General features: G+C 40.1%; 1 protein-coding gene across 1 annotated transcript in view; it reads left to right on the forward strand.

Moving 5' to 3' along the window:
• The window catches only part of CFAP251 (cilia and flagella associated protein 251), a gene marked incomplete at its 5' end in the record, with an annotated part of 74,515 nt that overhangs the window by 21,585 nt on the left and 37,641 nt on the right, over window positions 1–15,289 (forward strand). The window contains 4 exon segments of the mRNA XM_081288452.1: window positions 6,228–6,339; window positions 6,597–6,677; window positions 12,107–12,184; window positions 13,726–13,776. Coding sequence (XP_081144578.1) covers window positions 6,228–6,339; window positions 6,597–6,677; window positions 12,107–12,184; window positions 13,726–13,776 — 322 coding nt within the window.

A 15,289-nucleotide genomic window follows, 5' to 3' on the forward strand; every position in this document is an offset into this window, starting at 1 on the left:
TATTGATAAATTAGTAGCTTTTTGTCAACAGATGTCTTCATATGACTGTGCCCTAGCTTCCCATTCCTTGCATCATCAAAATGCTTCTAGCTTACGTAAAAAATTTAGTATTACCAGAGAACAGGCTCGTCAGATTGTAAGCCAATGTCCTAAGTGTGTTATTTACACTCCATCTCTGCCATCAGGGGTAAATCCCCGTGGTTTAAAACCAAATCAAATATGGCAAATGGATGTAACTCATATTCCTCAATTTGGTAAGCAATGTTATGTGCATGTCATAGTGGACACTTATTCTAGATTTATTTTTGCCACAGCACGTACTAAGGAAAATACTCAACATGTAATTTCTCATTGCTTAGCAGCTTTTTCTGTTTTAGGGTGTCCTATGCAGATTAAAACAGATAATGCTCCAGCTTATGTAAGCTCTGCTTTTCAACAATTTTGCCAAGAGTTTCAAATTAATCATAAAACAGGAATTCCTTATAACCCCCAAGGTCAAGCCATTGTAGAACGAGCTCATTTATCTATTAAGCTTCAATTACAAAAATTAAAAAGGGGGAATAAGATAATGACTCCCCAAAATAGCCTTAATCATGCCTTATTTGTTTTAAATTTTTTAAACTGTGACACAAAAGGTCACACTGCTGCTGAGAGGCAAATGTCTCCCTCGGTGACAGGCCCTTTAGGCAGAGTTCTATGGAAAGATTTACAGACTGGTCAGTGGAAGGGCCCAGATCCGGTAATATCATGGGGCCGAGGGCATGCTTGTATTTTTCCAGAAGGTGCTTTTCGTCCTATCTGGGTGCCTGAACGTGCTATCAGACATGGAGGAGATAGAACCCAGACTCAAGCGACTGAGGATAGACACGGAGGAGCCACAACCCAGAAGGAGGAGATATCGGAAAAAGATGAAGAAAGACCAGATTGAACCAGCCGAGAAGCTGATTTCGTGGAAAGATGTGAAGAAATTGACAACCCAGGCTTCCCAAATACTTCGACGCCTAGGAAAGAACAGGACCCCAGTCTTGATGGTAGCGACAGTAATTGCCCTACTGGGCTGTCAGGTAAAAGGGAATCAAGTAGACACTTATTGGACATATTTCCCAGATCCACCCCTGGTACACCCAGCTGTGTGGACTGGAGAATCTATTCCAGTATTTACTAATGACTCATTCATGATGGGAGGATTTACAGATACTCATATTACTCCCAATCATGTGACTAGATTTAATTATTCTGGCTACAGTGCCCAATTACCTTTATGTTGGTCACATGATAAACATGCTGGCTGTCTGAAAGTATCATTTGAAAAAAAGACAGCAATTGGTAAACCTAGACTGACAAATAATTCTATTTATGGAGACTTAAAACCTAATACTAGATCAGTAATTAAGATGGGACTTTCCCATAACAAGCCAGTCATTTCTACAAAACCTCCACCGGTACCCCACTGTCCAAATAGTTCTACAATTGAAATTGGCACCTTTCCAAAATGGATGGATTGTGTAAATACCTTTCCTGTACAACATAAGGTGTCTAAAGCTAGTGGGTATATTTTAGACTGGTCTCCAAAAATTGATAAGAGACAATTACGAAGAAATTCTGCTATGACACCTGCAGGATTTGTTAGTAATATTTTGACTTATAGTGAAGGAGGCATTCAAAGAGATATTTGGCGTTTAATTGCTGCCTCAGAGTATTTACATTTTACAGATAAACCTTTACCAAAATTTGTCGGCAAGAACTGTAAAGAGGGATCTTGCTATGGCCTAAGAGCCTGTGTCCAATCTCCTTATGTTTTAATTATTGGAAATGTAAAAGTTAGATGGATAGATGATAGATATTTTGTTACTTGTAATAAGTGCAACCTAACCAATTGTATTTCTAGGTATAATGGAGAAAAAGGAGTGCTGATACTTCATCAGCCCTCTTTTGTTTTATTACCTGCTAATATTTCAGAGCCATGGTATGCTGATGCTGGTTTACAAGTCCTGCAACAAATTCATGCCCAGCTAACAAGACCTAAACGTGCTATTGGAGTCATAATTGTTGGTGTCTTAGCACTGGTCTCATTTATTGCCTCAACCGTCTCTGCATCTCTGACATTGTCTCAGAATATTCAACATACAAAATTTCTTAATAATTTAGCTCAAAATACTTCCAAGGCTCTGCGTAATCAAGTAAATATTGATAAAAGGATTGAGACTAAGTTAAACGCCTTAGAGGCGACTGTTATTAACATTGGTAATGAACTTTCAGCCTTAAAATTTAAGAAAAGGCTTAAATGCCATGCTAATTATAAGTATGTATGTGTTACAGCTGCCAAGTACAATGCTTCTCTCTGGGATTGGGAGAAGGTTAAAACCCATTTATTAGGTATTTGGCAAAATAGTAATAATAGCTTGGATATTCTGGAACTTCATCACCATATCCAAGACATTCAAAATAATAGAGCTGATTTTTCAGATCCTTCTTCTTTGGCTAACCAAATATTGAAGGAATTAAATGGATTCAACCCTGGAAATATTCTTAAGCACTCCGCTTGGTACATTATTGGATTATTCTCTTTGCTGTTAATTCTCTTTTGTATTGTAACTATAGGATGGCGAGTCCTCCAATCAAGAATCCGGGGACTCCAGAGAGTGAACCGCCGCCTCATTGTTAAGAATAAAAAGGGGGAATATGTGGGGAGCCATTCTGACACGTGATTGGGTGACTCCCGTTAAGGGCCTGAGGCACTCTGGCTGTGTCGGAGTTATCCCGACCCTTTCCTGATGAGAGAGCCCATCCGTGTGGGGGTGTGCGTAACCACTGACCCTGGAGACCCAATCACTGACCCTGACCTTGGAGTGCAGCCCCCCCTCAACCTTCATTGGATGGAATTCTCCCCTGAATCTCTTGTTTCCCCCAAATAAAAGGCTGATCCCCGGCGTGTTCGCTCTCTCTCTCTCCTGCTAGCCCAGAGTAATCCTCGCTGCCCTGCTGAGCGGCTGGAGGCAGGGAAACAGGGAGACCGAGCCGTCTCGGACCTAGCATTAAAATAAGGTACTGTCTGTGTGTTTTATTTTGATCTCTTCTAACTAACTGAATGCCAGAACCTCATTAATGAAACCACTGCGCAGGCCGCGTGGTAGAGTATTTTGATGAAAACCCAATTATTTTAATCCACTTCAACTGAAAGCTAAAGTCTTGGCTAGCTTTCATCTCCAGTCCTAGTGCTCTTTCCAACCTGGCCACAAGGGAAAGTTACCACCTCATGCAGCAGGATGTCCACAGAAACTGTCGCAGAGGCCTGTGCCTCTTCCCCTGTACAGAGCTTGGCCTGTTATGAGCAGTTCTGGCCTGATGATCTTTTATTCATTATGAAGCTGTTCCCCTGCTAGATGCAGCATCTTGAAGGGAGTGACTTTTTTTTTTTTCCAAATCGAAAATAAAGCATATCTGTGATTAACAATTCAAATGTAACGTGGATACAAGTTTTGTGATCTCCCAAATGGTGGCTTTGGGACCCAGAAAAGATTACTCAGAGAATGTTTTGGCTTTAGAATTAATATCCTCTGTATTAAAGTGACAGATTACAAACAAAATGCTTCCTTAAGCATTTTGTTCACTTACTCATTTATAAATCTAGCATATTTTTGTAATCACTTTTGAGAAAGCTTGGATTAATGTTTGGCTTCACAAATTTGATTATTAGCTCTTTTTAAGCATTTTAAACTGCATTTATAAATTTAATATATTCAGTTTTACATGTTTTTAGTAGTCTAACAAATTCTTCACTGGTACTTAAGTAATTCTTAGAAATCTAATAAATTTAGACACAAATATGGCAAATCTTAAGTTGTCTTAAGTGTTATAACATTGTACAACTTAATAGGATTTCAATTTAAAATCATAAGTCTAAATCTACTATGTGTTTTAAATTAGAATCAAATCTAATCTGGTAAAACTTTGATATGTCAAACTCTCTTAAACATTATGCATTCCTTAAAAAAGAAGAACAAATTTTCTTATCATAAATATGTTACTTCTATGGATTTGACTGACTTCTCCATGTTTAATTCTAAATGTCTTCAGAGATGAGATACATTTTCCCACTGAGAACTCCACTATGTCACTCCCAAGAATTTGAGGGTTGCCTTTCAAGTGAATTGTGAAATGACAGAACCTGAGTAGGCCTCAGCTGAGACACGGACTTGGTTAAGACAGTTGGGGCGCCAACGTGACAAACTTAGGCCCATTTAAATTCACTGGGAACAGGACACCATAGTGGAACAAAGTGGGGCGCAGCCTGCCTGGCTCCCATCTTTTATATATATATATATATATATATATATATATATATATATATATATATATATATATATTAATATATATATATATTAATATATATATATATATTTATATATATATATTTATATATATATATATATATATATTTATATATATATATATATATATTTAGTTGTTGATGGACCTTTATTTTATTTATTTGTATGTGGTGCTGAGGATGGAACCCAGTGCCTCACACATGCTAGGCAAGTGCTCTATCACTGAGATACAGCTCCAGCCCCTGGCTTCCATCTTACTGCCACCCACTCTCCCCTCACAACAGAAGCATGTGGACCCCCAACCCCATGTTACAGCCCACCTGCTCCAGTGCTGCTGGGGTTTCTTGCTTTCTTTGTCTGTCTCAGGTATGTCAAGGTCCTCTGCTTAAATTCTGCACACATCAAGCTCCACCTGAGCTGTACAGTTGTAAGTCCTTACCAGGGACGCGTACAGAAGCGTGCAGGTAGAAAAGGAAAGTCCCTCCTCGGCCAGACCATCTCCAGACTGCAACCACCGTGGACAGTCTGCAGTCACTCCTACAGGCCTTTCTCGTACATATAAATGCCCTCACACCCACGTCCCCGTGTGTGCCACAGTCAAAATGACACTATGGATTTGTTTCATGATATGCTCTTCTCACAAAGTTCTCGGTTACTCTCTCAGATCTATCACATTCTTTTTGTGGCAGCCAAGTTTTCCACTCGATGGCTTTGCCATAATAGTTTTAAAAAATTCTTATTTTAACAGGTTTGTTTTGCTTTTTTTCATTTTGCTGTTAACACAGCATCACCAGGAAGATGCATCTTGGTTTATTTTGTTTAATTTTCCTATTATTTCTCTAAGAAAAGTTACAGGAGTTGCAATTGCTGGGCCTTAGAGTACAGATAGGGTTTAAAATTCAGATAGTCACAGCTACATTGCTCCCAGGAAGGGGGTGCTTATTTGTTCTCTGTGTGCAGGGGGCACCCATTTTCCTGAACTGGGCCTTGTCCTAGTTGTGGTTTTTATATTTGCATCCTTCATGCCTGGTGAAGCGCCTCACGTTGAATTGGCACCTGGGAACAGGTGACAGGGCCACTAGAGCTCATGCAGGGTGAGCTCTAACACACAGCATTCGTGTCCTCTTCCCTGTTAGGCTGTTGGTTGTTACTGAGGCAAATTCACAAAACATAAGATTGGCCATTTGGATGTGTGCAGGTGGTTGGGCGTTTAGTACATTCCCAATGTTGTGCACTCATCCTTCTGTCTAGTTCCAAAACATTCTCATCCCCTCAGAAGGAGACCCTGTACCCAGTAGGAGCAGAAGCCTCCCATCTGCTCTCCAGCCTCTGGCAACCACATCTGCTCTCTGTCTCTGGATTTGCCTGCTCTGGACATTTCATATCAATGGAACCACAGAATGCATGGCCTTTGTGTTTGTTTTCTTTCACTAGCATGTGTTTTTGTGGGGCAGGGGAGGGATACTGGGGATTGAACTCAGGGGTACTTGACCACTGAGCCCCAGCCCCAGCCTATTTTGTATTTTATCTAAAGACAGGGTCTCACTGAGTTGCTCAATGCCTCACTTTTGTGGAGGCTGGCTTTGAACTTGAGATCCTCCTGCCTCAGCCTCCCGAGCTGCTGGGATCACAGGCATGCACCACCGCACCCAGCTAGCATCATGCTTTTAAGTTTTGTCTGCGTTGTAGCCTGTGTCAGGGCTTCACTCCATTTTATGGAATAGTGAGTAATAATGAATAAATTAACTAGATACAGATATTCTTATGTTGTTATTAGTGATTAATAATGGATCAATTAAACATAAATATCCTATTGTGTAGATAGACCACATTTTGCTGTGTTTTTGGAAGGTTTGAGCTGAGCTGGATGCTGTTCCTCCCTGTCCTGTTTTGCAGGATTCCTGTGCACACCATATTTGACAGCTGCCCAGAAGGTAATGGCATTAGGGCAATAGCCATTACCCGTGACGCCAAGTATCTGGCAACCATCTCAGACGCTGAAGTCCAGGTAAAGGGCCCTCTGGGTTGGCCTCAGCAAGCTGGTCAACCTGTCAGGTGTCCCCACAGTCAGCTCTGCTCCAGCCAGCTGGCCTCTGAAGTATTCCCAGGAGATGACCAGACTCCATGGTGCAGAGTTGGCGCTTCCTGCTTTGTGGCTTGGCTTGTGGTCCATTGCTTAGTTGCCTGATGTTACCGTGTCACCACAAGGGACATAGCTCTCTGCAGCAGCCCTCAGAGGCCTTCTCACTGTGCTCTCCTTTGTAGAAAGTGTGCATCTGGAAGTGGACTTTGGCAGTGGAGACACCGGCGTGCAGTCTCCTTCTCCCCAAGGAGTATGGTTTCCAGGTAGGTCAGTCTGGTCCTATAACCCTCAGCCTGACCTCACACTGAAGCCAGGTCAGAGCCTACCTTTTGCTTTGGTGGAATTCTGCTGTGGTGCAGCAGCACTTTTAAAAGTACTTTCATATCCCAGGCCTTGTTTATCTTTGCTTAGAAAAGCTAATATAGTTCAAGCACTTATTATGTGCCAGATTTGGCTAAATTCTTTACTTACATGATCTCACATAATCCAGGCAAACATGCTATCAAGGAGATATTAATGTCTGTGGACTATTAGTAATTATTCAATAATCGGTCTGAAGTCACCCAGCTAGCAGACTTTCCTCTTCTAGACACGTGCTCTTAACTGCTTCAACCTTATCAGAAGCTCATTGAAGTATGGAGGGAAATTATCATTATTCTTCTCAGTTTACATGAGGTGATTTGGCAAGGTCACCTACAGCATTTCTGCACAGTCTCTTGCTTTCCTGTGTCACTCCTGTCTGCCATGTTGTCACAATGTCCCTCGGATCCTTCATTCGTTATACATCTGTTGAGGATGTGCCCTGTGCTGGGCACCTACCCGGCTCACAGGGTCTAAAACCCCCAAAGAGGGTTTGGGTCACTAGACTCAGCAAGATATATGTCTTTATGCAGTCCTTGTGCTCTGATTCCCTCCTTTCCCTTCTGAAAAAAAAAATGTCCTTATTTCTTAAAGTGGCACTAATACATAGTCAGGTATGTGTGGTGACTTGGCGTGGGTTTTCCTATTGCTGCGGAAAGTGCCTTCAGGGCTCTGTAGAGACTGCACTGGTCTGTGGGTCACTCTGGGTGCTGGTGTCTTCTTAATAATATTATTTTCCAGTCCTTGAGCACCAGATGTCTTGTGTTTATTTATATCTTCTTTAATTTTTTTCAGCAGTGTTTTAGTTTCCTTTGTACAAATCTTCCACATCCTGGATTAAATTTATCCCTGTGTATTTAATTCTTATTTATGCTCTTATAATTGTAATTGTTTTCTTAACTCCCTTTTCAGATCATTCGTTGCTAGTGTACAGAAATGCAGGAGAATTTTGCATCCTGTGACTTTGCTGAATGCACTATTTAAATTTACATTGATTATGATTATGAGGAACTTCAGATGAGTTCCTCAGTCTTGCTAGCTGCCCTGGAAGCACTCACATGTGGCTGTTAGGTACTATATTTGGCACCACAGATCACATGGAGCGTTTCTATCATTGCAGACAGTTCTGTTGGGCAGCTCATACCCCCTCCCCTAGTGAACTCTGCCTTCTTGGTACCCTAGCTGAGCAGGGGATGTGGCCGGAGAAAGCCGCCCAGAGAACTGATTCATGTGACCTTGAGTTCAGCCATTAAGAGCAAAAGAGCTCTCTGCTGTTCTGGATGTTCTGGTGGCTGGCTAGCCTGCTTCCCACCTCACCGTGTATACACACACACACACACACACACACACACACATATTGTTGTTGTTGTTGTTAAATAAAGCACAAATGCAAAATATGTATATTTTAAAGAAGAAAACAAAATGTACCTGTGTACTTACCACTGATCAAGACATGGAACATGGCCCAACCCTAGAAGCCCACTGTGTGTGTGTGTGTGTGTGTGTGTGTGTGTGTGTGTGTGTGTGTGTTTGGATGTTTGGTTTGGTACTAGAGATTGAACCCAGGGGTGATCTTCCACTGAGTTACACCTTCTACACCTTCAGCCCTTTTTATTTTTTATTTGATTCAGGGTCTCACTAAATTGCCCAGGATGGCCTCAAACTTTTGATCCTTCTTTCAAGGTCTCCCGAGGAGCTGGCATGACAAGCATGTGCCACCGTGTCCCTCTTTGATCCCTGTCCCCAATCTCATTTGCTTTCTTTTCTCCCTGCAGTGAACCTCTATCCCAAGTTTTGTGTTATACATTCCCTGTTTTCTTTATACTTTTCTCTATTTATGTATCCCTCAATTCCATCTTATTTAGTTTGACCTGCTTTTGACCTTGATATATTTGAAGTATATTTTATTGCTTCATCTGCTCAGCATTGCTTCTGGGACTCATCCTTGTTGGTTGCCGAGCTGTGATTCTTTCATCCTCACTGTTGCTCTGAGTGTAACACAACTTACACGGGTGATGGGCATTGGGCTCCTTTCATTCCTCTTCCACTCTTCCCACTCTGTGGCTCTATCCAAACCATGCTTGTTGTGGTCTCCGGCATGCCAGTGGGATGACCATGTTAGATCTCTTTACTCTTTGTCTGTGAGCAGCTCCATCCATGGCTTACAAGACACTTTTTGTGCTATCACAGAGACCAGTCTTTCTCTGGCTCCTTTGTGGATTTTTTTCTTTCATTTGCATACATGATAAATATTAGTGTTCCTCAGATTTAGTTCTAAGCCATCCTCTTTCTCCTCCTCCTCCTGCACCTTCTTCATCTGTTTTAATTCAACTTCCTCTTTCTCTATTCTCTTTCCTCCTCCCCCCCTCCTTCTCCTCCTCCTCCTCCCCCTCCTCCCCCTTCTCCTCCTTCTGTTCTTTGTAGCTTTCTTGAGTGTTCTCATCCATTCTAAAGATGCCCTGAAGTTGTTCCTCTCCCCTGCATCTCTCCTGCCATCCTGTCCAGGCCGTAGTCACCTCTACCTCGTGACTACAGCTCCTTACCCTGGGGCTCTGAGCTCACTCTGGCCTCACCCCTGAACACTCTACCCCTGCAGGCACATGATGTTCTTTAAATGAGTAAAATATATATGTCTCTCTTACTTAAACCCTTGTATGATTTCTCATTACCCTTAAAATAAAAACAAAACACCATATTATGGCCTCCAAGGTCTGATCTGATCCATTAATCAATCTTCCAACACCGAATTCTATATAAGTGAACTTTTTTTTTTTTTTTTTTTTTTTTTTTTTGCTGTGGGCTTTGGCTTCTTTAAAAAACTCAATCATTTTGTTCCATGCATCAATAGTTTATTCCTCTTTATTGCTGAATAGTGGCACATGGTTATGTTACAATTTGTTTATTCACTGTTGGTGGACATGAGTTGAGGCTATTAAAAATTAAGTTGCTATGAATGTTCATGTACAAGCCTTTGCATAAATATATGCTTTCATTTTCATGGTAGTTTTCTTTTTCTGCTTTCCTTCCCCTTTCTTTGTTTCTTGGCACTCTACCACTGAGCTATATCTCCAGCCCTTTTGTATTTCTTTGAGACAGTCTAAGTTGCTTAGGGCCTCACTAAATTGCTGAGACTGTCTTTGAATCTCGATCCTCCTGCCTTAGCCTCCCAAGCCACTGGGATTACAGGTGCATGCCACCATACCCAACAATTGTTTTTATTTTTGAAGGATATTTTCCCAGGTAAAAAATTCTATTTTTTTTCAGCAATTTGAAGATAAGACTCCATTGTCTTCTGACTTCTTCCATTTCTCTTGAGAAATCAGCCATCAATCAGTATTTCTTTTAAAATTTTTTTTTTAGTTGTTGATGGACCTTTTAATTAATTAATTATATGTGGTGCTGAGAATCAAACCCACTGCCTTATGCTAGGCAAGTGCTCGAGCACTTGATTCCCAGCCCCTATCTGTATTTTCAAAGTTATCTGGATACTTAGAAATTTCTCTTATTTTTCAGTGATGTATCTTTGTATAGGGGTATGTTGTTGATTTTTTAAAGCTTACTTTTGGGGGGTTTCTTGAACCTGGGATGCTTATATCTTTGCTCAGTTTTGGAAAATTCTTAGCCATTGTTTCTTTAAATATTCCTTCTGCTATATTCTTCTCCTTCTGGGACTCTAATTACAAATGTGTTGTGCCTTTTTTATTGTGTCCAGTTGGTCTTTTGTTCTCTTTTTTGTTTTTATATCCTTTTGTCTCTTTATGATCTAGTCTGGATGTTTTCTGCTACAATTTATCTTTCTTTTCTACTGGCTAATCATCTCTTTGGCTATATATAATTTCCTTTTAAAACATCTTTTTGAGTTTTTTAATCTTTTTTTCGGATCTAAAATTTCCATTTGCTTCTTTTTTAAAAAATAGCAGTATCTGCTGAGATCTTCTTATCCTAGCTTTCTTGAGCCTATTAATCACAGTTTTCAGGCTGCGTCTGTTATTCTCACACCTGGACTCCTGTCGGCCTCTTGCTTCACCCACTTGGTTTTCAGTCATTTGCATCTGCCCCTTTCATATGTCTGGTTATGTTTCATTAAATTCTCAGTGTTCTATTTTAAAAAGTATAGAAATAATTTGAAGTTTGGGATGATGACTTCCTTCAAAGAAAACTTGTTTTCCCTCAGAACTGGGGATTGAACCCAGGGGCCTCACATATGCTAGGCAAGCGTTCTACCACTAAGCCCTCTCTCCAGTCCTTTTTTTTTTTATTTTGAGATGGGGTCTTGCTAAGTTGCCCAGGCTGGCCTTGAACTTGTTTGTGATCCTTCTACCTCAGCCTCCCAAGTTGCTGGGGTTACAGATGTAGCCACCATGCCCACAAAGACTTGGCAAAGTAGTCAGTCTTGGAGGGTTCTGGTCCGTGCACTTGCTTTTATCAGGTCCTCCCTCCCCCAGGCCTCTGGCCTGGATGGTTTAAGCAGTAGGCAAAGGAATGGGTTTGGAGCTGGGGTGAAAGCGACTAGCCTGGAACATAAACAGCTTTCCCCTGTCTCAGTGCTGCCCCCTGTAGCCCGTTATCTCTGGCTGTAGCTGCCCATCTCCAGTGCACATTTCCAGATACAGGCCTTCTGGCTCCCCGGGAATTTCTCGCTCTGTTGTTGTTGTTGTTGTCATTGTTTTGTTTCTGCATGTAATGTTTCCCTTACTTCTGTAGTTTCTGCAGAAGTTATTTGGGGGAAGGAAGCCAGCAACTCAAACCATGCACAATCTTGGCAGGAATCAAACTCTTCTTCCAACATCTTGCTTTCGTTCCAAGATCTCTTGTGGCCCTGTCAATTTTAGAAACGTGAATGCAGAAGTCCTTGTCTGCAAGGACACAGAATAGAGGACATTGGAGAGGGGCTGGGGATATATAGCTCAGTGGTAGAATGTGTGCTCAGCATGCATGAGGCCCTGTCCCTAGGACCAAAAAAAAAAAAAAAAAAAAGGGGTATTTTGTTATTATTTAGCTGGACACAGTGGCACACATCTGTAATCCCAGTGGCTTGGGAGGCTGAGGCAGGAGGATCTTGAATTCAAAGCCAATCTCAGCAATTTAGTGAGGCACTAAGCAACTCAGTGAGACCTTGTCTCTAAATAAAATACAAAAAGGATTGGGGATGTGATTGGGGATTGGTGGCTCAGTGGTTAAGTGCCCCTGAGTTAAATCCCTGGTACCAAACAAATTATACATATTATTAACATATATATTATTTAACATTAATATGTATTTTTTAACATTCAATTTAACCAGAGAGAAACAAAATATATCATGTAATATATTTTCATACTTCCTATTTCAGAACTACCTTACTTTTAATCCAACAAATAATAAAGAATTGGTGAGCAATAGTAAAACACAGGCAATATATTATTCATGGGTAAGTAGAAATATTTTTATTTCTTTAAATATGGGTACAAGTTTATTCTTTGGATACAGACATTTTAGTAATATAATAATACTGTATTTAGGGAGCAATGACTATATCAAAATGTTGATTTAATTATAGTCTTTGTTTTAGTCCCATTGGAAATTAGCATATTAAGTCAGAAACATAATTAAATTTCTTTAAGTAATAAAGCAAATGTTTATTTGAATATAGTTACAGGTCTAAAAGTGTATTTTGAGATCATGGACTTTATTTCCTTTCAGAAAGGAATTAGCAAACAGATCGGTAGTAGCATATACACCAACACAGGAAAAAAGAATGACATTAAAGAACAAAGTTAGGGCCTGGGGAGATAGCTCAGTTGATAGAGTGCTCGCCTAGCATGCACACACCCTGGGTTCAAACCCCAGCATCACTAAACAAACGGTGGGGCTGGGTGGGCTAGGGTTGTGGCTCAGCGGTAGAGCTCTTGCCTAGCAGGAGGTACTGGGTTTGATCCCCAGCACCACATTAAAAAAAAACTAAAACTAAAACTAAATAAACAAAATAAAGGTTAAAAAAAATGGTGAGGCTGGGGATGTGCTTCAGAGGCAGAGCCCTTGCCTACCTTGTTCAATTCCCAGCCCTACACAAAAAAAATTAAACGTAGAATTGCCATATGACTCAGCAATTCTAAGGTATATGCCTGAAAGAATTGAAAACAGGCATTCATACAAATAGTGCTACACAAATACTCATTGGAGCAGCATCTCCACCATAATCAAAAGGTCAAAACAGGCCATATGTCCATCGACTGTCAATCAGCTGATGAATAGGTAAACAACGAGACAAATTCATACAATGGAATATTATCGAATGAAGTACTGGCACTTGCTATGATGTGAATGAACATCAAAAACATTTTTTTTCTAAATGAAAGAAGCCGAATACAGAAAGTCACACATTGTCTGATTCCATTTATGTGAAATGCAGGAATCGGCAAATCCATAGACAGGGCGGTTATAAGGGGCTTGGTGGGAGAGTTGGTTACAGGGTCTTTTTGGGGTGATGAAAATGTGATAGTGGGAAAAAAGAGAAAATATGATAGCGGTAGTTGCACAGCATTTTAAATATAATAAATACCACTGAATTATACACTTTAAAATAGTTAGCAGTTAATTTCATGTTAAGTGCATTTTGCCTCAATTTAAAAAATGCAAAACAAAAGCACATTGACTTGTTAATTGTCAGTAATATTCATTGCTTCAGCTGTTTATTTTAGCTTTAAAGGCTTATTAATGCAGAATTAAAATTCTTATTAACTACCATTTAAAGTCTCAGTCACTCTGGCATTTTCTGTGTATTCGCTTTTCTTTGAGAATGTTTTTAGAGGTTCCTTAAGATGGTAGGTTCTCTTAGCTGTAGAGATTGCAAATCTCTGACCCTGTTTAGATGTGTTTGTTTTGATTTTGCTATTATGTAGTTCCTGTTTTGGAAATTAGGCCTTTTTTTTTTTTTTTTGGTAGTGATTATTTTTTTCCTTTGCTTATCAGTGTGAAGAGAAAAACATACTTGCTCACAGTGCCCCACTCTTAACAGAAAAAGTGAGTATGCCTGTTGCATTTTTATATACCAGATTCTGTGGAGAAGGATTGTGTATGTGCAAGCTCAGTTGTTTCAGATCATGTTTGAATGTCTTAATATTGAACCACTGAGAAATAATTGGAAAAGTTTTACTTGGGTCCTTTGCCCTTATCAAATTGTCAGTTGAAAACAACAGAAATATTGTTAAAAGTAAAATGCCTTGGGCTGGGGATGTGGCTCAAGTGGTAACACGCTTGCCTGGCATGAGTGTGGCCTGGGTTCCATCCTCAGCACCACATACAAACAAAGATGTTGTGTCCGCCAAAAACTAAGAAAAATAAATAAATAAATATTAAAATTCTCTCTCTCTCTCTCTCTCTAAAAAAAAAAAAGTAAAATGCCATATAAGAAAATATCTAAAAAGCAATGGATTTTATAGTGTTTATGTGCATATTGACAAAGAATGAGAATTAATTAGAAGTCGTGCCAGTGGAGTAGCTGGACATGAGTAGATCTCTTAGGAAGCTGCTCAGTTTCAGAATAATTTTTTAAAGAGTGTGTTCAGCTATTTAAGAAGGTAGGGAACCAGATGTGGAGAAAATGTTTCTTCTCACCTTCTTACTTCAAGCCCCTGCACCGGAGCTGGAACTGGGCTTCTGTCTACTACAGCATTTCCTCCCTTTGATGCCCACATAATCTGCCCTCAGGGAACACTTTATGGTGACTTTACTGCTCCTGTTCTTTCTTAGTATGATTTGTAAAAATTACTTTTAAAAAGGATATGCCAAAAGAAAAAAATAAAGATGGAATGAATGGACATAAGGAAAGATGGTTCTGTGTGCAAACTTGTTTTCCAGAAATGAGAGTATAAAAAGTAGTCAGCTCTCATTAATCAAGGTAGCTATGTTCTATAAAGTCCCTGCAAGTACTGAATTAGTGAATAGTGACCCATCACTCCCAGGGGAAATACAGTAGGTTCCTGTGAGCCCCTGGTCACATCTTTAACACTCAGCATCATTTTATGCATGTTTCTTCTTAAAGACACCATTAATATACAACACTGATTTATTAACAGGGGGCTCGTGATGAATAGCACTAGAACTTCTCATGTCTGAATGAAGCTCATCTGACATGCATTTCCTCCACAGGGCACATCATAGCCTTCTTGTACTCAGGACTCTAGATAGCACTTCAGCATTAAGTTTGAGGGCTGGTTTAAATACTGAAATCACCAACAAAAAACACCAAAAAGTGTGTGCCACACAGCACTAAATGGAAAGAACATTTTTTTATAGTATGAGAACTGAAATAAGAAGGCAGAACCCTGGACTGGGGCTGTGGCTCAGTGGTACAGCACTTGCCTAGCATGTGTGAGGCACTGGGTTCAATTCTCAGCACCACATATAAATAAATAAAGGTCCATCAACAAGGTGATGGCAGAACCCTTCCTTGTTTGACTTTCAGCTGGGAAAGTATGTGTCATGTAAGTCAAGTTTTTTTTTTTTTTTTTTTTTTTTTTTTTTTTTTGCCATA

The sequence above is a fragment of the Spermophilus citellus genome (assembly GCF_964194105.1).
Source record: "Spermophilus citellus genome assembly, chromosome: 3".
NCBI lineage: Eukaryota > Metazoa > Chordata > Mammalia > Rodentia > Sciuridae > Spermophilus > Spermophilus citellus.